Consider the following 27,583-nt stretch of genomic DNA (forward strand, 5'->3'; position numbering starts at 1 on the left):
ACACTTTAAGGAGAAACAACATGCAGTTTAAGAGTGACACAATTAAAGAGTGGGCACAGCATTCAACATGTTTTCATCAAGTTTTAATAGTGTCAGCCAGCAAAAATCAGAATAGATCTTACTCATATGCAAAAACTTAGAGTACAGCATTTTGTTGACTCCCTAATCAGCCAACACATTTAAGCAACACTATGCCCATACACAAAAATAATGCCTTTAATTAATCAGATTGCTCATTATGTTGCTGATTACATTACTACAATGTGCTTTCTGCAGCTGTACAGTTTTAGTGAAGACAGATCTGGATTTGCGTGCACATATTATGAGCAGCTTTGCATTTACATGCACTTACATGTGATGTTCCACTAGGATTTTAATGTTCGGAGCATGCATTCTTAAAAAGTCTGCCTGCCACGTTTCCACAAAAAGAAAAAAAAAAAAGATAATAATAATCTATTGACATCATGTTAAATCACTCCCTTCTGTTATAAATAACCAAGTGCTGAGTCTTGACCAACATACTATTAGTACTGGTACATTCAAATACAAACCAGACATCTGTGTGAGCATGCCAATTTGTACTTCTACAGAACAGTGCAAAACACAAAATTCATTCCTGAGACTAGTCAGCAATTAGTCCCTTCATAGCCCAAGTGTCACATTTTGCTTTCCTTGTCATTTAGTGAATAATACAACAGGAAATAAAAAATATGTGGTATATCTACAGCAAGATGTATTGTGATTCATCAGTATCGGCAACACAAGACACATGGACATAGAACATGTGCTCATTTGGTCAAAGAAGAAAAAAACAAAACAATATGGCATTCAGTGGAATTTCTTTTAGCTGCACATATTTTAAATGCTTGGTTCTGAAAACCTGAAACATGAGTACTACAGTGCTAATAGAAATTTAAGAGCTTTTTATACAGATTTGTACAACATGACGACCCTTTTCAGTTAATTCCCTCTGTCAAAGGCTGTCACGCAGGAGTAAAGATGAGGTCCTTTGCTTGGATGCTTTTGAAACAAAAAAGTCAAGTGCAAAATAAAAGGCTTTCCGTTTCTTAAACGTTTTCGATGTTGTTGTGGTGTATTGTCAAGTTCTCAATTAAACGGAGCGAGTCTCCACCTCGATCTTCTCCTCTGATTGCGACGACTCTACTTCCTGGTGGCTGATGTTCGGTCGAACCGTCAGCAGCGGACCACCGCCGTAGATGGAGTGGAGGAAGTTCCACGTTTCCTCAGAGATCTGTCCTGAATCTGCTCCTGTAGGGTCGGTGCAATCACAAATGTATACATCGTAAACGTCAGCAACAGGAAAAACAGCTCTACAGTCCACAGCATCTCTGCAAGACTTGTTTGATGCTTTTTAAAAACCCATATTAAAATATTCAGACATACATTTCCTACTAAAACAGAAGAAACAGAATTACAACTTAAAAACGTTGCTTGTACCTTGTTTGAGTGTTAAATGGCCGTTCTTGTTTACTGTTATCTTTGAATTGTCGATAGGTCCCGGTGGGTCTGGAAAAAGACGAAGAAAAGAAAATTAGTTGTGAAATTACATACATCAGTAACAGAGTTATATTCTCATATCCTAACTGTATCAAAGAGCAATGATGTTAAAATGTCAAATGCTTTTGTCACACTACAAAAAAGCAATATCTGCTCCCCATTCGCTACAGAGAGAAGACAAATATTAGAGGAGCAGAAGTCAAGACAAAGAAAAAAAAAACAGACATTTGCAGGCGTGCCAGATGCAAGCTGTTATAAATAGATGTGACAATACAAAGTAGGGGAAGCAAAGAGAAAAAAAAAATATGAGGACAAGTGGAACACCAATGAAATGCATTTTGACGCCTCATTTTGCTGGAGCAGGATAGAAACCCGACTCGGGGGACTAAAGCGAATTCTTTGAAGAAAAAAATCAAAAGAAGGAACGGGGACTCCACAGTTTCTTTTGAAAATGAGCTGTTTGTAAAAACCTGAGAATTTGGATTTTCTATAGGGAAAAAAAAAGAAAAAAAAATCTATTTGCCTTTTTTTTCCCCCCATATGTCGATGAAAACATATAGACTGGCAGTTTGTTCCAGAAACTCTGTCTCTCCATAGTAAATCGCATGGAAAACATTTAACCTTTTTAATCAGACATTTAAACAGGACTAGGGGGGTGGAGTAGGGTGGGGGAATGGAAAGGCAAGACCTCTGTCCAATTACCATTGTCTTTTCCTTTGACAAAGCCCTCCCACTCACGAAACCACTGCATGCTGATGCAGTATATGACCACTGGAGACTCCTCCTCCTGGAACGCCTTGTTCAGCTACAGAGGGAGCAGAAGGAGCCAGAGAAAGGGAGAGAGGAAGTGGGGGTGGAGTGAGAGGTAGAGACAAGAGGGAGGACGCAAAGGGGTGGGGAGGGGAAAGAGGAGGGGTAAGTGGGATGGGATAGGGGACAAAAAAAGGAAAAAAGTAAGGATGAAAGGATTGAGAGGAAATGGAAAACCAAATCAATTCTCTCTGCTAGTTACTCCAATTAGAAGACAGTCTTAAAACCACACTGCACCAGTTTCATCTCTCTTGGAAAAAGAAGAAAAAAATGACACATTTCTTGTTCTTCCTTTTTAGCTCTGTCTTACACTTACACGCACGCACACACACCTATTCTGAGCAGGCAATAACAGCTGCATCTGTCCCAATGCATTAATGATAAGGCTTTCATCTGGCTTGCACCTCTCATCTCCTGCTGGGGTGAACAGCATCAACACATACAGCCTATCAACTGGTTAAATAGACTGAAGAAAAAGGGGCCTATACACACCTATGAGTCCTGGCTGCACTGACACACCGTGCATTAAAACACACACATACACAAACCAGTTTTGAAACTATCTAAATAAAGCCGCTGCTTGGACGGCTTTTCAGGGGAGGTGAGGAGTGGGTGGGTGCTTACCCTGACAAACATGTCCAGCTCTTGCTTACGCCTTTTCTCCAGTTTTTCTATCTCAGTCTGGCACGTGTGGCAGACATACAGGTGGTTGACAGCCGGTCCCCCTCCGTACCTGCGGGAAACAGTACATACAAACTCACACGTTACTTCAGCCAAAGGAATCGCTGGATCTGAAGATGCTTAAAGCCTCCAGCCAGTCTGAAAGCAGCTGTGTCGACTTCGTGTACCTGCTGTAAAGGTGATCCCACACGTTCTGCGGCAGCATCACTACCAGGTCATCGATGAATGTCGCTTTGTTGGGCGGCACACCTGATGAAACGCAGTGAAACAGCAGTCAGACGCTTGCAGTGTAACATTTTATTTTACATGAAATGCAACAGCTCGCATGGTTACAGATCAGTGCTGAGCTTAAACAGGGCAAGAAGCTCAACTATGCACAATTCTGTCAAATTCACTGCTCAAACTGTGCTACCAATATCATTAAATATTCTTCAGTTTCTCCTTTTTTCAGACCCCCAGAGCTTGTTATTAAAACTCCTTCCCAAACTGCATGTCTAAACTCCCCGCAGGGTGCGAGACTATGAAAAAGATTATTTTTTTAGATCTCCACAGAAAGTTGTTTATTTTGCTCCAATTTTTGGCTTTTTCTTGAAAAACACTTCAGATGTATTTATTACAGCCTGTGAAAACCCACTGTTTAATGTCAATTATAGCTCCAGATGGAACTTTGATTTATTGTATAAATTAGGGACTAAAAGAGTTTTTGAGCTTAAGATACTAAAAGTCAGGATACGGTGGCAACTCATTCCTAAATTTCCAGATTTTTAAATCACCTCTCTCTTTTGATCCAAATATTAAACACCAAATAGGTTGAATAAGCCCGTAAGCTTTATTATTTATTACACTTACAGGTTATAGGGTCTCATTTCCTTCTCTAAGCTAGGTTACACAAATAATTTATACAGCAAAGCTGACCTGGGTTAATTAAATGTTTGTTGACTTTTAGCAAGTCTTTTTAAAACAGCAAGATCAAGAAGGAAGTGGGAGTAGGACAAAATAACAACCCTTCCATGTCGCTGCATTAAAGCTCTTTGAATTCATTTGTCAGCTTAAGTTCATCTTGACATGAGCAGCAGTTTCCCCTAGACTGAAAATCTACACTGCTGCTCCCCCAACCCTCTTGAATATTTCATTGGGCCTTGTCTTATTGATTTATAATAGGCAAAATTTAATTAAGAACCTCTAATCTTAATAGGCAAACAACAAGGCTTGCAGTAGGACCCTGCAGATACTGAAGAATGTGGGGGGGAAAAAAGTGAACGTGCAAAAAAGCACTGAAATTTTGATGCAACGTGAAAGCCGAGATAAGATAATGAACCAAATAATGAAAAGTGACGTGTGAACCCTAAATAAATCTAAAATGATCTTAATTACTCAGTGTACCAGGTAATTAAAGTCTTTAAATTCGCTTCTTTAATCTAAGATACTTTGACTAAAATGAACAATTCAAAGAAAAATTAGTGGTTTTTTATGTCTGCACCAGCACCATTTTACAGCTGTTTATTTCAAAAAGTCCTCCTGGGAAAACATGCAGCCAGAGCTTCTTGATGGAGTCTTAGTGTGTTTTTCATGGCACACTTGAACAGGAAAGTGAAAATAAGCTGTGATGTTTTCGGCTTTGCACACAAAATAAAACAACTGGCTGCACTGCCACAAAGCAATCATGGTTTCACTGCACTGATATTATCTCTGCTTATGTACCTGACTAGCCAGTTATTATGTGCTTAGGTGCTGGTGACTACCAAGCAGGAGGGAGAAAGCTGTAAGTGCTTATTTACAGTGTGTAAACACATTCTCTGTTCTGCACAAATTATTTTTCAGTTACGTCACTTCCATTCGCATGAACCCTTTTAGGACTTTTTTCCCCCTTTCTCTGCTAAAAACAGAATGAAGGATCATCTTCACAGAGAGAAGAAACCCCTCCCCCTCTTCTGAAGTTGGAAATGCCGTTGTCAGAATCAGAAATCCAGAGCGAGAACAAAAGCCAAAGCTGTGTCAAAGTCAAAGCAAAACGTTTTGCACAAAGCATTTAGACACAGGGCGAGGAAAAGGACAATCTGACCTCCAAGTGGCTTCAGCAGGAAAACTGACATTTTCATACGCACCTCCATGCAAACACAGGAAGTCATCATTGGAAATGGGCCCTGGCTCGGCAAATGTCTTGAACTTGTTAAGCCACTGGCGGGAGACGTAGAACTGCAGAAGGCTGGGCTCCATCATGTTGAATAAGCCCGACACCCTCCTACGTTCTTTCACTGCATCCTCATTGCTCTTTCTGGGACAGAAACAGATCAAATATTAATCAGTATTTTAGATGAATAAGCAAAAGTACGATCCAATTTTTAATAGCTGAGCAGCGTAGTGAATTTTAAAATGCTACAGAGATAAATGAGAGCTTGTTTTTACATTTGTTCAGGTAGGAGTTATAGAAGTACAGTGTGCCAGGCTTACTTATAAAAGAGCACGTAAGCTTCAGCATTCTGGACACAGGCTTCAGACACCTCAGTCACACTTTGGTCGTCAAATTCATACCACAGATTGTTCACATCATTCCTGCAATAGGCTATGTAGTGGCCATCTGGGAGAAGACAGGGGGATGTGTTAGAGCAGCATTCACAAATCTATCAAGTAAGTGTGAATTTTATTTCCAGGGGAATGAATGCAGGACACTCGTATGTGCCAAATGGTGGCAGCTGCCCTGGTCTCATGCAGAAAAGGGAGTGACTGCGCCCACTCACTGCTGGCAGTGCCATGATGACAGATGACTGACAGCAGGTCGTAGCTGGTGGTCTGGGCGGAGCTGTCTTTGGCCAAGAAAGGCTGCAAGTCCAGGCCCTCGAGGGGGAATGACACATGGGTGCTTATCTTGGTGGAGAACATCAGTTCGTGTCTGAAGCGCTTCAAGTGAATACACAGGATCTGAAGCAGGAGAATGAAAACATTTCTCATTTCAGAAGCTTGGCATTTGAAGACATATTGGATAAATATTTGGATTTCTTCATCATATAAATATCTAGAAATGTCAGTTTACCTCTGGCAAACTTTGCATTTTACAAAATTTGACTCCATTTCGTAATCTATGAGGGGGGAGGGAAAAAAAAGATCAATGAGAGGAGCAGTCATTGCAGGTGCAGTCCATTTAGATCTCATTTTAGTTAATGTGCAATAAATTACTCACTTCTTGCATTTTTCACAACTGTACATGTTATCTCCTAAGGGAAAAAATTAAAAACACAAAACAAACAATTATTGAGACATCATTCTTGATGTTTGTACTGGCACAACATATTTTTCCACCCACCCGCTTACCCTTTAGCTCATCTCTGGCAAAGAAAGCTGCAAGGCAGTCTTGTAGTGTAACCACTGGACCCCAGAACCAACTAACAGGAGAAACAAACACAGAAGGAGGTGAATTTTAGACAAAAACAGAAAGCAGCTACTGAGTGGTGCCTGATGTAAAAAACAAATAAATAAAAAATACAGCATATGGGTTATAGACACACCTCTTGATGTACTCCATGACAAATGCTATCCACCCCTGTGGTGCATAAGCTTCCCCGCAGGAGCCAGCTTTTACCAGGGAGGTTTGGTGGGTGGATGAGTGGAGCTTGGCCAGGTCTTCCTTCCCTGGAATGGGCAACGAGATATCCTGGAAGTTCTCCAGGGTCACAGACACCTGATGGCCACAGAAGGTAGAAGTGTAATGGGGTTGTTGTTCTTTTTTGCTTTTTCATTTGTTTGTGTTTTTTTTTTTTTTTTATAAGGATTTGTCAGGAGCTGTCACTTTGCAGAATTATCCTTAAGGCGAAAATGTCACTGTGATCACAGATCATCTTTCCTCCCATCATCAGAATGGCATTTTTTCTACCTACTCCTCTGTTGCGGCTCAACATCTCAGCATTTTCATTAACATTTCAATCGGATCTAACAACAAAAAGACAACCAAAAGCACTAACCCGATCACAGGTGAGGCACTGTACTGAGCTGACAATGGTCCCGTCGAACACGTCTGAGATAATGCTGCGATATTTCTTCTGGCGCTTGTTCTTTGGCGGGGAGAATGTGGTCACTGCTGTGAGAAAGCAGACAGAGGCAGAGAAATTTGAGAATACAGTACAGCATGTCTCACACAAGAGTCAGCAAGGATAGTTTTGGGATACTGTTACCTTGCTAACCTCTTTATATTTACAGTTCTTATTCTGGGTACGACTCCCTCTCATAATGGAGATGAACTCGCTGGCACTAAACAAAGTTTAATACCTTTCTTGTGTGCCGGGTTCAGACTGGGCCAGCCAGAGGCTGCTTTGGGTGGACTGCTGGACATTTTGGGAATGTGCCCCTCCATGGGGACTGGACTTTGTGGTCTTGTAGTGTTTGGCATTTGGATATCTGGAAAGCAATCTGCAAGAAAAAAAAAGACCAAGGTTTAGAGACTCTTAAGGTCATAAATTTAGCCGTGAATATCAAAAAGTCATCCCGTGAAATATGAGCCACTATTTCTCATGTGTTTACCTGACGCTCTGCCTTGAACCTTGATGGCTCCCTGGCTGCTGATAATAGGCGTGGTCTCTGTAGTGGTATCAACATCTTTGTCGATGTCCACTCCAGTGCTTCCACCCGTAATGCCATTAGTCCCGGAGCGATACAGGTCATTAATCATGTTCTTCTCCTTCTGCCACTCCCTATTGGCCTGAATCTCATCTTGCTCGGGAATCAGCATCTCTGCTTCGTTGGTGTCATCTATCAACGCATTCCCACCCTGCACTTCATTTTCGGCCCTCTCGCTGCTACCGCAGGACTCACATGACTGGAAGTCATTGTCTGACTGGCTATGGTTGTCCTCCTCGGGACTGTCGTCCATTGTGATGCTGTGAGACTGGTCGCAGGGCTCAGGTAGCTGCTCCTTCAGCTCTTCATGAAGCTGATCCATTAAGCAGCGCAGAAACTCCTGGGAATCCTACAGTGCAGTTAAACACAAAATATTAGCAGGGCAAGATATTTATTCTACTATCTTGGTCACCATAGCATGTGGAAATCAGAGCTCCTTATAACTCACCATTTATTCCTCCAATATATTACTGAGTTTGACAGGCAAAGTGAAGCACATCTTCTTCCAAATTACATAAAACAACCACTTCACCTCCGTGTTTATCCCAATTTTGATCACAACATCTGAAACCAAATGCTCATGAACGTGTAATCAAAGTTAATGAACCTCAGACATCCAATCTCCCTCTTCAAGCCAAATGAACTCTCCTCTCACAGGAGCTGGGGAATGTTAACTTCATTCAGAGCGATGTTTAATCCAAGTCTGTGCAGCCCAGCGTGGCGTGACAAATGAATACTCTTCAGCTAAAACCTCTGAACAAACAGTGGCCAGCCAAGAGGAAACAGGCCTCTTTTATCAATTCACCATTCAGGCTTATAAATCCCTTATTTACAGACACCAGCCAAAGACACAAAGTGCCTCAATTTAACTTCTCTGAAAAAACCTTTATGTCCATAATGCACAAAACTTTGCTTTCAAGTGCCAAATGGAATCAAATCAAGCAATTTACCTTTAGACCAGGTGTGTGTGTGTGTGTGTGTGTGTGTGTGTGTGTGTGTGTGTGTGTGTGTGAGTGAGAGAGAGAGAGAGAGAGAGAAAGTGCATGTTAGTGACTGAAAAGGCAGAGGATTCGGTTTAGCGGAGTGAGTGCTTTGAGCTGGAAAAAAAAATTTAATTTCTGTAAAGGAATAAGAATAGAGTGATACGGAGGGAAATAAGAGAGACTATAAGATCTGGGGCATCTTAATAATCTGGGGTCAGACTGATAATAACCCCAGCTCAGCACAAAAAAAAACAAAATTATCAAAAAGAAAAAGATCAATAACAGGCCTATTACATTATTATAAAAGCATATGATCTTTCATCATATTTCAGACAGATATTATTATTTCGTACAACACAGTCGTCAAAGGTTTGCATCATATCACCTGCCGACTTTATGACAAATGAAAGACTCAAATACGCTGTTTGGCTCTAGAAAAAGGCTCAAAGTGTGACAAGTGTCCCCATGTTTTTGTTTTGTTTTTTGCATTAATGAAAACATTGCACATTCATTTCATCATCTGGGATGACCCACCTGCTGAGCGTATCCTCTAAACATGGGGTTTATGGCTTTGATCCCCTGGAACAAGTTGGTTGGGACCACATAGGAAGGTCTGCAATGTGAGAAAACACAGCCTGATTTAAAGATGTAATTTTTTTTGCACGGGTCACATGTAATGTTGAGTGTGAAATTAGAAACAGCAAAACTGCTCTCATGTGAAAGACTGTATATTAAAGATGGACACAATCAGCATGATTTTATCCACTGTTTTGCAAAGTATTTAAAGTTTGAAATTTTTTTGCTGTCACCATCTCAGCTTTGACAACAACAGAGGGCTGGATCCAACTGAATGGCTTCGTGTTGGGCCTATGAGTAATTTTGCAGAATATGACTGTGTGTTGTAGCAGTGTACTGCCACCAGGGGGGCAGTGTAAAAATAGATAAAATAAACATTGCTGCTCAAAGTCATATTAAGCAAAGAACTTCTTTGTAGTGAAGTGAAACTGAGTGTAAAAACAACAAAATGTCTATCACAGCCAACACACTAATTTTGTTCCATCATTTTACTGCGTTTCCTGTTTAAGTGAATTTTTCAACCAGTCAGCAATCATCATCAACATCAGGCTGCATGCCATCATACCAAAATCCAGAAAGAACTGAGCCTAAAGTTGAGAGACACTGCGTGCTGATATGACAGTGGCTTGTCAATCACAAGCTAGGTCTGTCTAAAAGTGCTCCAAGCCTTTTTGTCCATTTTGACTTAAATGAGGAGAATAATTGACAATACACATATCATTTTGTATTCATTAAAACTCTAAATTTGTAAGAGACCATGAATTAATGGATCAATTGGGAAGGTCATTTTTCCACACATTTTTCTTAATGCTGTAGTGAGATTAACGCTGACAGCACAAATTCTTTTATAATCACACACAGAAATTGCCCCTGCTGGCCACTGGAAATAATCCAGGACTTCCAGGTCTGAAAAGTGACCTGCATCCATCTTTTATATACATTCTTTGCGTCATTTTCTAAACATCTTACTATTCGACTGGGGTGGTAATGAAAGCGACCCTGAATTCCAACTGTGGCATGGAGGCATGTTAATATTCATTCTTCAGTCATGTAAATAACCAAATACCTGTTCTTGTGCCACAGATCTGACACCAGCTTCTGGTAGCTTTTGCAGAGAGCGGGCTTCTTGTCCGTCCTCACCAGGCCACCACATTCTACAAAAAACTGTGTCAGGGGTGGGCTGCAGAAGGAGGGGGACAAAAAAAAGAAAGGATGAATATATCACATGCAGGAATAAACGAGCCTTTACCAAATACTGTCCTTCAGCAAAACAGTTTGTCATTGGTTGTCATTACTGAAGAGTGGAGTGAAGTGTGTAATTTGAAAAAACAGAATGTAACAATCAACTTTGACACAGGAAGAAAAACAGAGCAAAGAACAATACTGCATTATTATAATATGTAGCATTTGTAAAAAGCTTTTTTGATACCTTAGTATTATCATACTACTCAAGGTTAAATGTGTGTTTTCAATTAGACTCTAAGATTAAAAAAATATTATAAAGAACAGAGATCCAGAGAGGTTTCATTCTGGCACATCTACATAATGTTGCCTTCACTTTATTTTTTATTCATTTCATTTAAATTCATACTTGAGTCATTGAGTGATATCACAAATTCCCAGAGGTTTTGTCTCATGCGAGAAACCGCCTCACACAGCTGAGAGTTGAAGGACATCAGACTGGCTGAAAAGAGAAACAGCTGAGGGGATTTTACTTGACGAATACAGAATGGACGGGAATTTGCACGAAAGAGACAAACTACAGGATGAATAAGGCATGGAGTGTTCCCTTCCCTTGGCAAGAGAAAAGTCCTTAGACTTGCATAATGACCCGAAAGTAACTGAGGAACGCTACGCTCACACAAACAGACATCAAAGCGAAGTTTCAGGAAAAGGTCCCTCCTTCTGCAGCTGCGTGAGTCAGTTCTTCCTATTTTTGGAATGTGATTTAGATTGCAAATTTTGACCCACATCTTTTCCCATTTTTACTTACATCCAGACACAGCATCATCCATTTAATTTAAACATTTACTGGCCCGTGGGTAGATGGTATTAGAAAGAAAGAAGGGCTTTGCTTTGTTGTTCCATGAAAAATAAAAGCAATAAGACAGCCTCGAGGTTTGTTGCAGAGCTCTAAGTTAAGTGACCACCGCAAATAAGCCAAACATGAGCAGTGAATCACACAGATTGGCACTTCAATAAACAATAAAAGATGAGTCAGACTGGAAGAAAAACAATAAAAGAAAGAGGTAAAGAAAGAAAGAAAGAAATGGTGGGAAAGGAGCAAGAAACACATGAGGAGAAGCAACAGAAGACTTGTGGGGGGGTAGAAGAGTTGGTGTTCATCTGTAAGAGAAGACCCTACAGGGAACTCCAAAAGGCCATTTCTGTCATCTCAAATGGTGCACTGCAGCAATTTTCACTCACTCAAATGAGCACAGCCGCGGTTGTTTCTCACAGTCAATAAGAGGCAGTCAGATGGTGTATAAAACAGCAAATGGCTATTGAATAGGCGCGTTAACAGTGTGAGAAATGAGAGGAAAGTTAGACGAAGAAAAAGCTGTCTGCGCAGGAACAGTGGGATAGACAGGTAGACGCAGGGACAGAAGGTGGATAAACAGCAGTCTCACCAGTTGGACAGGGCCTGGAGGGCAGCGTTCATGTAGCAGGTGTTGCCTATATTCTTCAGTCCTGTCAGGCCTGACGGAGACAGAGCACACCGGGGAAATTAAAGTAAGCCTTTCATCAACTCCTCGTAAATTTTAATGGCAGACAGAAAGTGTCTACATTTTCACAAGACCCGTTTCATTTCTGAGATTAATACTTTACAGCAGGGGCAGGAAAAAGTGCCTGCCTAGTGTATTTTAGACACAGCTGCTGTGGCCTGTGGTCTCCACCCCATTACACATTTTATCGCTCCTACTACAATTCAAAGTCTTATTTCTGTTTGGGGTATAATAACAATGGTCTAAGTTCTAGAACTTTATTTGCCATAATGTTTTGGGGAATGCAAGTGAGAACCTATGTTTCTATTTATTCAGAGTCCAGCCTTCATGAGTTTTGTTGCACAGCCACTGCACAAACCACATTAAACAAGGTCCCAGCATGCACTTGTCTCTTTCACCTTGTGAAACCACGGCCACAGGTGATAAAATGTAGAACAGGGATGTGCTTCATTACTCAAATGTTGCACCTATAACAGCTGATTTCTGGAGTATATACACAACAACAACACTTTTGATAAACCCACCAAAAGAACGGATTTCCACTGTTACACACCAACATTCAACATGGAAGCTTCTGGGATGACAATCCCTCCCATCCACAGGGCACAAGGCAGTCAGTGAATGGTTTAATCAGTATGAAAATTATGTCTGATGGACAGTCACCAGAACTTGACCTAATTAAACACCTCAGGAATATGTGGGTCCAGTGCCTTCATCAAAACACCAAATGAGGGAACATGCTGTGCTGAATTGTGTCCATTCCTGCTGTAGCGGTCCAGAGATGCGTTTTCCTTTTATAAATATGTCGCCCACATATACGACCAGCCTGTTCTGCAGTGCACATTAGTTTTCAAAGCGTATTCACCATGCTTCCAAATCATATGATCTGCATGTGTGACAAAAATATCTGTGAAGCAGTGCCAGTGCCCGAGCTGCACCACATGAGGCGCAACATAACATATGTCATTTGGTGGAGCCTGTGTGCAAACATTACTTCCACAGTGACTTTGGTGGGACAGAGCTGACAGGAACCCACTGAGCTGCACTGCCGCTCATAGTCCTGCTTAGCAGCATTGTGCAGTTTACCACAGTTTTTGGCACTGCACGTCATCCTAATTTACCCTCATCTGCAGATTCATAGCTGCAAGTAAATCATTGTTAGTTGATTTTGTTTGTGTTTTAAATATATGTTTCAGATGACTAAGGGGGGGGGGGGCTAGGCAACACATTAGCTGGCTTTTCTCAGCTCTAGTTATTTGAAGACTGTTTGGTGCATCAGAGCCGTTAAAAACACTCATCTTATTGCAAAAATTTACTTCTCTGTTTAATTACATTCATAACATTCGCTTTGAACTAAACCACCTGCTGATTACCGAGCTCTTGCATTTGAGGTGTTCATCTTTAATTTCGTCAAACTTGGATTAAAGAGGCGATAAAACACAATTCAATTTTTGTCACCCCACTGACTTCAAAAGTATTTGATTTTAATAATTAAAAAGGTGTCTAAGGCAGCAGAGCTTCGACTTTTAATTAGAAGATTTGAATATAAAAATGCTTCACTTACGGCCTTTAAGCCGTTTTCACTAATGAACACAGGACACTGTCCGCAGCTGAACTCTCTCTGCAGAAAACAGGCAGAGATGCCGTCTGACTGTTTTTCAGACACATGAAAACAGTCAAACGGCACAAATGACTTCTGCTCGCTCACTGTGCAGTTGCCTGCTTCCTTCAACTGAACATTGCACAGACTTCATACTGGGGAGCTGGCACGTTGACGCATGTTCAGTGTTTGATCTGAGCGTGCGGGACATGTACCTCTCATATCTACCTTTGTTGGTTAATATTGTGAGAAACTGATTGCAAGTTTGCCAGTTTGTTGAACTTATACTTCACATTTTTGCAAAGGTCTTGACTGATTTTATTTGATTATTGTGCCACACATAAAAGCAACAATGTCAGCTCAAACAGGCTACTGGACATCTTTAACCTTTACCTAGCAGAGTGTATTCATTTTTTTGATTTGAAATATATTTGTTACCATTAATTTGTCATCTCTAATAACCTCTTTATAGTTTTTAAAGGACTTGGCCCATTGGTGCAACAAGGACAATGGGTAGTTCATGTTATGTAAATGGGCAAAAGTATTGAACGACACTTGCTAGTCTTTGCATTCAGGTGTTTTTGGTCTGATTGTCACAGATGAATAAAAATCAAGCCCCTAGCCATGCCATGTGGTTAATGCCAAAGCTATCATTAATAAATTAGCCAGGAGTAAATCAAATAAACAAGTCTGATCTCTTGGCAAAGTATGCCACAAGAAAAAAACAAAAAACAAAAACAGTATAGTTGTTTGTTTCAGTGGACACGAGTTGTGCCGTTTTTTTGTTTTCTTGGTTTTTTAAACTAACGTTTTTTTCAATAGGAAGAATATTTTGTCTCTACAGCAGGTACAGTATGCCCATGCTTTTGTTCAGGCTTCTGCAAGGATGTATCACTAAGGCAACCAAGAAAACAGAGCTTTGAAACAAGTGTCAGCCTCTGTAATTTACCTCAAACCTTTTTCTGCCTTTTTTAGTGTGGAAATCTAAACACAACGCTTTTATATCCAGACTAGTAATTTTAATGGCTAAACTTGATAATGGTAATTAATAACATATTTTAAATTAGTACCATATCCAAAATAATAACAATCTGTTATGTGGATGACTTGAACATGGATCTCTGGACCAGATTATCCTAACTACCATAAAAGTCCAGCCGTCAAATGTGGACTTTTCTTTGGGCTTTCAAAAGAGGAAAAATGTCCATTTTGTGTACACAGTCAGAAATCACGACATGTCAGCTGAAGCAAATTTAAAAATGGTCTTCATCGACCCGAAAACCAGGGTCAACAAACACAAATCAATAGATTACAGCACATGAATATTTCATGAACTGCTGTATGACTGTGTTAAAACAAAATCTGCTTAAACTGCTGCTTAAGCTGCAGTAAACACCACCTCTCGTGGCAGATGTTATGTTTTTTGGCCGTCTGCCACAATAAATGGATGTGTTTAATATAAAATCTAAACTAGCTGTGTTGATTTGAATACTTTAATTTGAAAATGATAGTATTCATTAATAAGATCTATCAGCTAACTCTTTGTGACACTGATGTGGTAATCACTTAAACACAGCTCACCTCTGGCACGTATGTCGTCTTCCTCTTCCATCTCCATGTCTATGTCTTCACAGCCACCATTAGAGGGCACTCTCAGGGAGGTAGGACTCCCAGGGGCCTTGTTGCCATCCTGTAACAGACACACATAAACCTTATAATAAAAGATCTTGTCTAGGAAATAAATAACTACAGTTTAATTGTTACTGGTGGAATTCCTCATTCGTGAATATGTAAACCAGCCTGTTCTACAAGTAAACCGTATCTTCAAGCTGTGAGATAACAATAGAAAGGAAGCCTGGCTCATACCTGACCCACGTTCTGCGGCAAGGGGAGGGGTTTGCTGTTGCTGTGGGGTGAGTGAGGACCTAGTTTACGCTCCAGGAAAACTTCCTTGCCACAAGCGTAGCACCACACACGAAGCGTGGTCAGGTTCACCGTGAGGTTGTGTCTCGTGTCCTATCCAAAGAAATAAATTCTATTAAGACACGTGTCAGAGCTCAAAAACAAAGTTTAACAAGAACACTGTGTTAACAGGAGCAGCTGACACACACGCCCCTGCTTCATAATCTTCAGCGCAATCTAACAACCAGCATCTTGTAAAATGGGTGGTGCTGCTTTTATATATAAAAACTAAACGTCTCTCCTGGCAGCTGGACTAAAGTTATTCTGGGAACAGTCCAACTAAATCATGGGGTGAATAAACTCATGACTTTTCTTCTCAAATTAAATTAATTTGAAAGAGAGTTTGCTTATTTAGCACAATTTCAAATCCACCTAACTTCATAGAACATTAGTGCAGAACTAGTTTGAGTATATTATCCAAATTATTTTGTTCCAGGTATAATTTGTAGATCCTCCCTAAGCACGCTAATAAACTGATACTTTCATAGCACCTTTCTACTTAATTCAAGCACTCAAAGCATTTCCATACTACAAGTTTCATTCAACCAATCACAACAAACAATGATACATCACTTTTATCTATGTCTAAGTGCTTTTTAGTTAAACATTCACACTCCAATGGATGCACTGGGATTCAGTATGTCAAAGCATACGTTAACACATGGAATGGAGGAGCCGGGGATCAATCAAGGTCGTCCACTAAACCTTTTCTTTTGGTAGATGACCCACTCATCTACCAATCATACATTTACTGCTCTGAAAATAAGGATAGGATACAATCACTGAATGTCTGTGTTTCTGTTCAACATGTGGCTTGCAGAACAGGCAGATTATAGATTGTAGCTTTATTGAACCATCAAAACAACATGAGCAGGTGACAGAAGTAATTTGTCACAGGAAACAAAAGGCAATACAATAATATTTTTTCTTATTTTTTCAAATCCCTTCAAAGACCTGTTTCAAGTTAAACCTGGATTTTAGGCTAGGGTAAGAGTCTGGCAATTAGTTGTGATGGTTAGATTTCAGGGCAAGACACTTAGGAATAAATTAATATCAATGAATGTACCCCTCCATCTACACAGAGATGGTAACAGGGAAACAAACCATCTCAAACTGGGCGCAGCACTTACACTGGTCCATAGTAATACACCACCCAAATTTGAAGTAGAAACAAACAAACAAACAAAAAAGGATAGACTTCAGAGTATTTTAACCACAGTCAGACTAAACTGGATGTCTCAAGTCAAAGGTGGAGATCAAGGCAGAGCGAAGGCTAAAGGGGAAACGTGGCCCAGTTCTGCTGACCCACTGCTGTTGGGCGGGTTGACACGAGACCGAATAAGAGCAGCAGCACACACTGTATTATTCATCGGGCCTACATTAGCCTTCCCACAGCGGTGCAGAGCAGAGCTGGCAGAGGTGACACACTAGACTGAGCACAGCCTCGAAACACCACAATTTAAAACATTTATAAAGGGAAGCATGCCAGGTGGGGCATTCATAACAAACTGAATTCACAGAGCTTTACAGCATGTTTTACCAGCATATATAATATTTAACTGTTTAAAACAAATTCAGCTCCTTGTTAATTATGATATTGCGTGAGAAAAGGGAATAATGCAGTAAAACCTGTCCCATCACAACAACTCATGCCTCATTCTCAAGCTATTTTCAAACTAAAACTAAAAACACATTCGTGGTGTTGTGGCAGCGTTGGCCGCAATAAAACATCTGCTTTACCCTGTGATCGTCATAAGGAGGTGGTTGGATCTAGTTTTGTGTGTCAAATAATTAAAAAAAAAACAAAAAAAACATTTGACTGTCAAGTCTCCTTCCTAAGCCTCTTCTGTCTTTAAGAGTGAAATAACTGAGTGCTAGGAAATGCAAGAGGCTACCATTCTTCTTCTTGTGATCCAATCAGGAACTACACTTTCAGAGTACCGGCAGCTTGAAAGTAACTGGAAAGCTTAAAATAATTTTCTTGAAATATGCAGGAGTTTACTTTAAACATCCATTTTTAAATGTATAGTGGAGTTTGAAATACAAACAAAAGCAAATACCTATTTAAAGCTAGACAGTGTGGTATTCATAGGAATAACTGAGTATCCTCCACTTTGAGAGACGGTGATAACTGGAATTAAAAGTGCAAAATTAAGAAGTTGAGAAAGCAAGAAATGAAAGATTTTTGTTTCCCTTCCTCTTGTCACTGCTTTTGCTGGGGGGATATTTTAAATCATGTGACTGTAACTGAATGTGAGATGATACAGCAGTGCCAGAGGGATTTAATAACACAGTATGAGCGAACAAGTCCACTGAGTCATCAGTCAGTCATTATCTTCCTGATGTATGTACTGAAGCATCACATGCACCTCAGCACTGGTAGCAGGTAACGACCTTAGACCACCTTTTACAGAATTTCAGCAGAATAGTTTGATTTCAGTGCTTAAAACCTGAAATTTTTTTATTTTTAAGCTGTTTATCTGCCTGCTAATGTGCCAAATAATAAAAATGTACAGATATTGAGTTTTGGTCAGCTCTGTGATCTATAGCTTGACAAAAACATAAAAACAAAAACATTATCCCCCTTTACTACTGTGTCACATACAATCTGGCAGTAGTCTCCATCACTGCGTAGTCAAGAGATTAAAATGGTTCTGTCCCCTCAGGGCTTCTGGAGCACTAATTAAGCATGGTCCCTATTCTTGAAAGATTTAGATGGCTTCAACTGGAAAGAAAGGGAAAAAAACAACACACACACACACACACACACACACACACACACACACACACACACACACACACACACACACACACACACACACACACACACACACACACACACACACACACACACACACAAAAAAGGTGGCTGGCGAGCACCGCAGACAAATGTCCCAGATAGAGGATCCATATTAAATTCATGAGCGATATCATTTAAAAAATGGCCAGCTAATATTAAATTTCTCCACCAGTACCCTCTGTATCCAATATCCCTCTTACAGCCTTTTCCAGATACAGACTTAACAACGGATATAGTAACAGCCAGAGCAAATTACATGTTTGCCCCTTTAGTCCTCCTGTCCCCACATGGCCCTAGCGTGCTGGAGGAAAAGCTTTAGTCAACAGTGAGAGCACCAGAGGGTGGATGAGCTGCAGGAGGGGTAGTTACTGTAGCCATGGAACCGACAGTAATAGTGAGTCTCCTGCACTTCCCAGAGGAAAGGAGATTAATAATGGATGATCCACTGCTGAAACTGAACTGGATGTGTGGAGATGTGGCCAGACAGAGTTGGCTTGATGGTTTTTGAGAGCACGTGCACTTCAAAAGCTAAAAAGATGCACACTCGGGCTCTTTGACGAAGAAAAAACAATAAAAAATAAAAGTGGTGCTGGAGGTGCTTTTATTGCAAGTCATGACTCCTGGGACCTGGTATTCCTGAACTACCATCTGTTCCTCATCTGCTTCTCCTTTGGTTGCATGTAATTTCGATTAAGTTGCATGTAATTTCAAATCCTGATACAATGGAAACGCACTGGAAAGTCTGAGATGTCTCACCTGTGAGTGAACAGTGCTGTGGTCAGCATGAGATTCTCCACAACCCACGTAGGGGCATCCATTCTACGGAGAAAATTAAACAGGGGATGCAGAAAAATGAAAATGCAGTCTAATGCGGATACTTTTTCACCAAGCAAGAGCAGCATTTTCCAGCAGCAAACATCGTCTTACCTCCAAACAGGCCCATAAATTTGGTCCACCAACTTTACAGTCTTGGCACTGGCCCTAGAAAAATGTAACACCCAGGTCAGGGTTATTTCATTTAAGGTGAGAAAGTACCAAAACAATAAAACCAGGCTTGTCATGCAGTCTTTGTTATGCTGCATAGCACTTTTAATACAACAGAGGGTGGAGAGTGTCACTCACATGAGATTTTTGAATAAGTTCTTCCTTGGTGATCTCACCCACGCAGTCCAGGTGGGGGCAGTCACAGCTGGACACCGGTGGCATTGCTCACCCACTGGTCTGAGGATGTGAAAGAGAAAGAAAAACAAACCAACAACATTTAGTCCATGACTTGCAATTTGAGTTGAGTGACTCCGAGTTAAAACAACAACAAAAAAAACAAAACAAAAGAAGAACAATACAATGGAGGGTTTCTTGTCTTAAAACTGCGCTTCTCAACCGTGTAATTGATAGCTGACAGTGTAACAGAGGATATATTTAAAAGAACAACTCTGATGACAAGCAAGACAGTCAGGCTTCGAGTAACCTGACTCATCGCCTCACAAGATAAATTTTTTCCATGGCTGCATGACTGGCAAATCCCCTTATTATCAGCCACTGACATGCCAAGCAGTGGATCATGACACAGTTGTCCAGCTCATGTCGAACAAGCAGTCGCATCATAAATGACTTTAATAATGACAAGGCAGACTGCTGAGATTTATGAATGAGTTAAGACCAAGCATCAACACCCAGGGCTGAAAAATAAACCTACTCTGGAAGTGGAAAACAATGCCACTCCTCTTGAATAGCACAGACGCCATGAAAAGACAGCCAGCTTCCAGCGTGAAACATGAAGCCAGTGGTAAACAGTAAAACAAACTGGTATGCATCTAATGCTATTCTACTTTCTGAGCCACAGTCACACATATTTATATTGTGGTTTTATTCTATGGCTTTAAGAGGTTTTGTTCTGACAAGTTGGATCCATGTAGCGGTGCTGTCTTTTGTGGCCAGCAGGGGGCGACTCGCCTAGCTGCCAAAAGACTTCTGAAAATAAAATAAAAAAGAGAACACCCCTAGGCTCCCTTCCTCTACGACTTCTGTGAACACTTTCCTGATGACTTCACAGACTTAGTCGCCAGTTTCAGGTTATACTGAATAAAACATGTAGTTATTTTAAGGCGGTTATTCTAAAAGCCAGAAACAATTATCTAGGGTATATTATTGCCAAGAACCTTTGAGTGTCTGCTGTGCCTCAGTTTTACAGCAGGATCTATCACTGGTTTGTCCCATCTGATTTCAAAACACCATAATGGAGAGTACAAAAACGTGTCTCATCCATCTGTATACTGGATTTAGGGGCAAAGGTTTAAACACCCAGATGTAGCTGCTTCACCTCCACTAATTAAAGTCACTGAACTCAACCTCTCACTGTGTTTGCTGATGGTGCCTTTTTTAATGGAGTTATCTGAGAAATAAACAAACACTGCTGTGTGATACAGACTGTCCAGAAAGCCTTTGCTTCAGCTGTGCTAAGTGAAATTATCATATTTTGTATGGATGTCACTTAGCATCAATTAGCAGATGCACCTGGTCATACAGCTCAAGCTAATCAAGCTTGCTTGCAAAGAAATGTCTACTGAGAAATACGCTTTGTAGAAGGGAATAAAAAAGGGTCACATTTTCACCGACAGCAACACTGAAATGAATGACACATGTCCGACTTGCATGCCTGAAAATCGTGGATTGACAATAAACACACTAAAATGAAAGTGAAAGTCACTCCAATGATCCCAGGCACAGGCTTTAGATCACACTCCATTACCATTAGTGATGATGGTCAAATGGACAAATTGACTGTGCTGCAGTCAGTTGATTGAGAGTCAGAGACGTTGACAGATTAAAGAGAAAACAACAACAAAAAACACCAAGATGTACTAATTAGCTGTGGCTACAAGCCTATTTCCTGCTCTGTCTGATGGATGTATACGACATCATGCACCTGAGACTTCTCATCAGTTTTCATTAGAGCTTATTGATAATTTAAGGTTTTCCCTGCAAATGAAAATGCTGGCATTCACCAAAGAGGTTTTGCCCAGCACCAAAGGAAAATCACCAGCAAAAACAACAGGAAAATATATAGACTTCTGCTATCTGGGGTAACGTAGCCTCTTTGTTTTAACTATAAGCAAATCAATAGTGCTTACATAGCTGATTTTGAACCAGAGGATAAACCCTTACTCATTCACAGACAATTCTGGATCCCATCTGCAACCATAACAGGTTATAATGATTGATTATTCAGCTTAGGCAATTCAAGTTTCAGTAATATAATATACATAAGATGTATCCAGCAGTGCACCATGCTGCCAAAGTCTGCCAATAAATGACAAAAGCTCTTCCAAACTTCATCAAACACATTCTTGCACGTGCTGAAAAATTATGATGCAATTATCATTTTAGTACAAATGAAGAGCAAAATCTCTGTACTTCCACTTTTCCGTGTGAAAAGAGGAAGCTCAACAAAGACATGAATCCCGTGCAGCGGGATGCTGAGAAACCGCTGGAACTTTCCATTATCGGGCTCCTCATCAAGGACGCAGTCGAATCCCCTACCCCGAAGAAACAAAACAGAAAAAAAAAGGCTCACACACTGACACAGATGGCCTTTAGGGGAGCAGGGGACGTGCCGATAAAAATGACAAGGGACGCTGGTGGCTCGGGGTCTGCCTATCCAGAGTGCTGTGTTTAAAGAAGCATTTCATCATAAAGCAAACGGCTGAGTGTGAGTGTTTGCCGGAATCATATTTCTCTTAAGTCACATATTACTCCATCAAACACTGGGCAACAACTGTAAGATATTAACACATCATATTTTATAAAAGGGGAAAATAGAAAAGGCTGCAAATGAACAGGTGAAGGTCACTCCAAAATTTCAGGGACATTTTGGAGTGATCTTCTTGCTGCCTTTGGTTCAAATCCAGCTCTTCACAGCAGACAAAGTTTCTCTCAGAACAGATGGCTTGCTTTAAAGTAGCTTCTTTAGCTTATTTGACATCTTGTTAGCCTGTGTTAACTCCTCCTGATAGTTTTTCCTCCTTATCTTTAAGTGGTTTTGCACAGTTTTGTCCACACCAGAACGTGATCAGTTTTACCTCCTCGCTGTCCTCCTCTCTATTAATTAAAAAAAATTTGATGTGTACTTTCTTTAAATTTACACTTTTATATTTCATTTGTGCGCAGCTATATAAATAGTCACTGTTGTGGGCAAAGGAACTTGCAAAGAATAGTCACTGTTGTGGGGTTTTGTGAGCACAAAACCCCACAACAGGTTCTGGGTACCGTCACTGGACGGAACAGAAGCATTAAAGAAACAGAAAACATTATTACACAGTCACACATTACACAAGTGATAACACTTTGCAGTGTTTTTCAGGAGGCACAAAAGCCAGTAATTTCACTTTTATCTGTTGTGTCCGATATGGACGACAACAGCCACTAAAAGGCTTAAAATAATAACTGCTTCTTTTTTTTTTTTAACTGAAAATACCTCTTTAGTCTTAAAACTTGTGTCCCAGATCAATGATAGCATCATTCACCACAAAGCTCCAAAATGCAGTCGCTGGCACAGATTACAGCAGTCACATGTACTTACAGGGTGACTGAGAGTGCTTTATAAAAATATGAATGTTTTCCTTTTTATCCAGCATTGGATTTTTGTTTTCAGTTTCACTTCATTTTATTGATATACTCATGGTGTGCTTACATCTTATTTGCCTTTACTTTATGATATTTTCTCCTTTAAAACATTCTACATAGCTTATCTTTTTTTAATTACTATTCTTCTTCTTTAGTACACTGATTTCTGTCTTATCAGTCATCTCTTATGCACTTACAACTAACCATCACAAAAGGTGCTATATAAATAAAGACTTACTGATTGATGACAGCAGATTCACTCAGCAGATTTAAACCACATTAATGATGAAATGACTCATACAGAGTGCCACAGCATACACAATGTCTTTAAACCTATGATATACCGCTTTGGCTTGCCAACAAGCACAGAAGACACCTGTTAAGTGCAAACGTATCAGTAAAAAAAAACAAAGAAATACACACAGGATATAGCTCCATCTATTTTAGTGCAAAGAGGAAGATGTGCATCCTCAAAACAGAGGGATGTACTACAAAGTGAGAATAATGGGTTAGTGAGGTATGTTGAGCTTAAAATCCGAACTTCCAGTGTCACAACTTCTTTTTACCTTCCTAGATCACCACTGTGACTATTGCTGCTCAAATAACCTGGTCTGGAACAGGTTAGCTTCAGAGTTTACTTTAAAATATGTGTAATTATGCACCACATTTTCACTGATTCTCTTCAACACAACCAACAGCTCCATGGCTCTGGGCCAATAAAGTGATTGCTCTACCATATCTTATTGTTCATGATAACGCCAGTAAAAATGTTTATGAGATATAAAAACCTCATAGCAATAAATCATTGCTGTAGCAACACCATGTGTTTATGTTCCCTGGTGCATGCAACAAGACAATACCGCACGAGCACACAAGGTACATGTCAGCCTTCAGTGTTTTAGTAAAAAGGTACTTCAACAACTTCCAAAAAAGCACACTACTCTGGAAAATATGCAAGAAAAGTGTTCCCACCGCGGGTGAAAACAACAAATTTGTTTCACCACTCGAGGCAAAAACACAGTTGAGTACAATCAGGCTACAAAGGAGGAGATGCTAGCAGCTGGAGATGTGTTACCCAAAGGTACACAAATGTCTCCGCCAAGTGCCGCTGGAGCACTCGCTGGTTTGAATCTGCATGACAGGAATTGCAAATGATAAGTGGAATTACTGATGCAGTTACATGCTGGAAAAGCGGGGCTTTAAGCAGCTGGTTGAAAGCTCAACTCAGGACACGAGATTCCAGTTGGAAAATATTTTTTAATTTACAAGCTTAGATTACTTTAGCCATTCTAAAACGTACGTGTTAAGAAGTTATTTAATACTTTTACTTAACTTTGTCACAGGAAAATCTCCCTAGGTTAGTATTGCGCTTACATTTGATTTATGCTGCATAATGGTGTGTCACTATTACTGCACTATAATGCCACTGACACTTTGTTTCAATAGATTTGCACTTTGAATAACAAACTGTGTCATCAATGACAGTAACTCATTAGAAAAGAGGGATAGAAAATGCTCTTCATTCGCTTACACTTATAAATGCTGCTGCCTGCGAGCATCAATAAAACGTTGCCCAGCATTTTTTCCTTGTATCATCAAAATTATTGTTATGTTATTGTTGTTTCTTGGAAGTTGACCTATATCACCTTCTTCCCTAGTTTCCACTGATTAATTTCCCTCTGAAGAAACCTTGCTAAAATGAACTCTTTTTAATGACTTGTTTATTTCTTACAGTCAGTATTTTTCCATTAAAACACCAGTAAAAGTCCTTTGTAGAACAGCCTGTCTAAATGAGAAGAGCCAGCTGTTCACCTGCCACGCCAGAACTACCTTCTCTGCTATAAATTAATCATCTAAATTATTAATCTATTAATCATTCTATATTCCGGGGGGAGGGGGGGGGGGGGGTGTTACATTGTCCAAGGATGATATTGATCCTTTACTGGGGGAATTTGTTCTATTTACATGTAACCTATTCAGTCACAGCTTACTTACACTATCAAATGAAGGCCTGCAGTAAAGTTCATTTTTCTCCCAATCTCCTCCAAAGTTTGTTTAACACAGACAAAAACACTTTGTCACCAAAAATATTCCATTTCACTTTGATCACTCTAAGGGATTTCTACCTCTCCATCATTAAGCTGTGGTACAGAGTCAGGCGTAAACACAACGGGTTAGTTTTAATGTTTCTACAGATCCAGTTTAAAATTTCAGAGCTCAAATGTGTAGCAGTCACGTTTTTTAATAACTGTTGCGCTGAAAGTGCACTGAGTGACAAAATAAATGACTTTCTGCAGTAATACTCTCAGCTTACTTGCAGAAAAGTCGTCTTTTTTTCATATCCTTTATAGACTTTTATCAGGAATTCCTCTGACCGAAGCAGGAGGCACTCAATCGCAGTCAAGTGAGCGTACACAGAGCCTGAAGCAGAAAACCAAGTTTAAGAGAGAAAGCTGATCATTGTGATTCCCTCCCTCTTTGATTGTTTCTTCTTTTGTTTTTTCCATTGTACAGCCCACAGACAACAACAACAGTATGAGGGGGGGGGGGAAGAAACCTCAGAAGTACACACAGGACATAGCTCCATCTCATCAGTCGGTGTTTGTGGTTAATGACATGAAGCCAACTTTGTGTTTTGTTCCAAGTGCTGTTTGCACTAATATTACTCTTGGATGCAGATGAAAAAAAGATGCACATGTAAATGCATCATTACAAGCCAGGCCGGATCATCCAATAGCCATTCTGGGCACAAAATCACGGGTCGACAATGCTTGAGTTACTATCCAGGTAGCACATAAATGTTTTCTCTTCAATTTGAAGTCTTCTCGTTTCTAATCACCCAAAGAAATATATAATAAAATACTCAGCGACTAAACAATTAGCTCCAGGTCTGTCTTTGAGCAGAAGATGGTAAACATTTTGAGTTTACCTAAGTAATTAAAAGCAATCAGTTTATTTCTGACAAAATGTGATCCTCAAAACTAGAACTGCTGATTAATCCATCATCTTAGCAGTGAGAAAACAATGATAGTCCATTAAATATCTGACATTAGATATCAGATATTATAATTGACAGCAGGAAGATGGCAAATATTTCAGGGTTTTTCCTGCTCAGAGTGGACCTTTGGGGGACAATGCCCATAAACACAATTGCTCTGCATATTGTTAGGCAAAAGAATTAACAGAATTGCATGCAAAGTTGTTAACATCATGTTTATCACAGTAAAGGTGGAAAGCCAAAGGTTTATTTATGCAAAAAAACAAAAAAAAACCTGCATCTGTGTCTGGGTTTGTAGCGTCATGATCTGGTCAAGACAACAGCTTGACTGGGAGATATGAAAAGTTCATGTTCAGTCACGTGCAAGTCAATAAGCCTGCTTCCTCCCTTCAGCAAAACCGTCTCTAAGTCGAAGTTAACAATCAATGACGCCTTTGAAACTGATTTCATTTCATACCAACGCTAAATCCCTGCAAAGTGAAACAGGGCGAGGTTTCGTTCATCTTACCAGGCTCCTCGCAATTACCTGGACTTTGCGGCCATCCCTGCAAAAGCTGAAGTGACCTTAAACTCTGTAGTACACACCAGGAAAATCTGATTAGAAGCTAGTTTCACTGTCAAGCCTCGTGAGATTACGTAAAGCTGGTGATAGGAAGAGTATCTCGGCTAACAAACCTTTCTTTGCACCGTTTCACTGCCTCCGCCAGCAACGTGACAATACTACATGATATAAACTGTGCACAAAGGGGTGGCGCGGTCAGGGTGGGGCGTTAACCCGAATCTCGCACCACTAATGAAAGCAGCGATGCTGGCTGTGGCTGTAGCTGTTATCTTTAGGGAAATTTTGAAATGATAAGTAGCAACACAATAAACACCGGAAGGCGGAAAAACAACAACGCATGTAAAGCTTAACAGCTCACTTTAGCAACAGACTGTCTACAAATGGGTAGCATTGGCCACAATGTTAAAAAAAGAAGAAAAAAACTCAGTTAAAAGGGACCATGGTTTAACTACCTTGGTTTAAAGCAGCGGGTGGTTTAGCCTCACGTAGATAAAAACAGTGAATACTACAGATGTGTGTGGCTTCGGCCTTGTCCAAAGTGAGCTGTCAAAACCAGTCGAGGCGTTGACAGCGTCACGGGCTGACTAGCACTATTTCGCTGTTAACCTTAGCATGCTAACGGCCATCCTAAGAGCATTTTATCTGACGTAATATCCACAAGGAACATATAAAAACAACAAAAGGTGAACGTATTACCCTCCAGAGAGAGTGTTTAGGTGAAATGGTTAGCCAACTTACTGGCTAACGTTAGCCTCCTGTGATCGGGGACAATCCCACAGTGACTACGGCACAGTCAGCCTCAACGTCAGCCTTCGGCCTTACCTGCTCGGTACCAAAGGACGCCGCTTCTCAGGTGGATCCGATGGTACTCCCGGTCTGCAACATAAATTCAGTCTGTACTTAGAGAAACATATTAGAGTGCAGTCCTTTCTTCACATTAACGATAACCGTCCCTGTCGCTCAGCGTGGTTGCTAACGTTACTGCTGTCCCCGCCTCTTTTCCGGTTTAAAGAAAACATACGAGCCCTCCCCATCCTGCTGCACGTTTGATTTTTAATTCTATACAGTCTATAATTTTGTTTTTTTAACAGCATTATAGCCTCACTGTAGATTATTCAATTAGTAAGTCACATAAA

General features: G+C 40.3%; 1 protein-coding gene across 3 annotated transcripts; it reads right to left on the bottom strand.

Annotated features, from left to right (window-relative positions):
- Positions 1-61: 61 nt before the first annotated feature.
- On the bottom strand, positions 62-27,437 carry usp33 (ubiquitin specific peptidase 33). Of its 3 annotated transcripts, none has more exons than XM_085389288.1 (24): positions 27,270-27,437; positions 19,387-19,485; positions 19,192-19,245; positions 19,021-19,083; positions 15,369-15,518; positions 15,084-15,192; positions 11,807-11,876; positions 10,243-10,356; positions 9,135-9,213; positions 7,522-7,966; positions 7,270-7,410; positions 6,966-7,078; positions 6,513-6,685; positions 6,319-6,389; positions 6,188-6,221; positions 6,041-6,086; positions 5,748-5,928; positions 5,461-5,587; positions 5,115-5,284; positions 3,177-3,258; positions 2,953-3,061; positions 2,221-2,323; positions 1,459-1,527; positions 62-1,269 (listed from the first exon to the last, which is right to left on the bottom strand). In XM_085389288.1, the coding sequence occupies exons 2-24, from the start codon at positions 19,468-19,470 to the stop codon at positions 1,112-1,114; spliced, it is 2,745 nt and encodes a 914-aa protein (XP_085245414.1). In that variant the 5' UTR covers positions 19,471-19,485; positions 27,270-27,437; the 3' UTR covers positions 62-1,111. The 3 variants fall into 3 exon arrangements, with proteins under 3 accessions (XP_085245414.1, XP_085245412.1, XP_085245415.1); XM_085389286.1 differs by having other exon boundaries at positions 6,966-7,081; XM_085389289.1 differs by lacking the exon at positions 2,221-2,323 and having other exon boundaries at positions 1,132-1,269; positions 6,966-7,081.
- Positions 27,438-27,583: the final 146 nt, after the last annotated feature.

This window comes from Rhamphochromis longiceps, linkage group LG18, assembly GCF_057381845.1.
Source record: "Rhamphochromis longiceps isolate RC_006_pf linkage group LG18, R_longiceps_female_GT1.1, whole genome shotgun sequence".
Taxonomy (NCBI): domain Eukaryota; kingdom Metazoa; phylum Chordata; class Actinopteri; order Cichliformes; family Cichlidae; genus Rhamphochromis; species Rhamphochromis longiceps.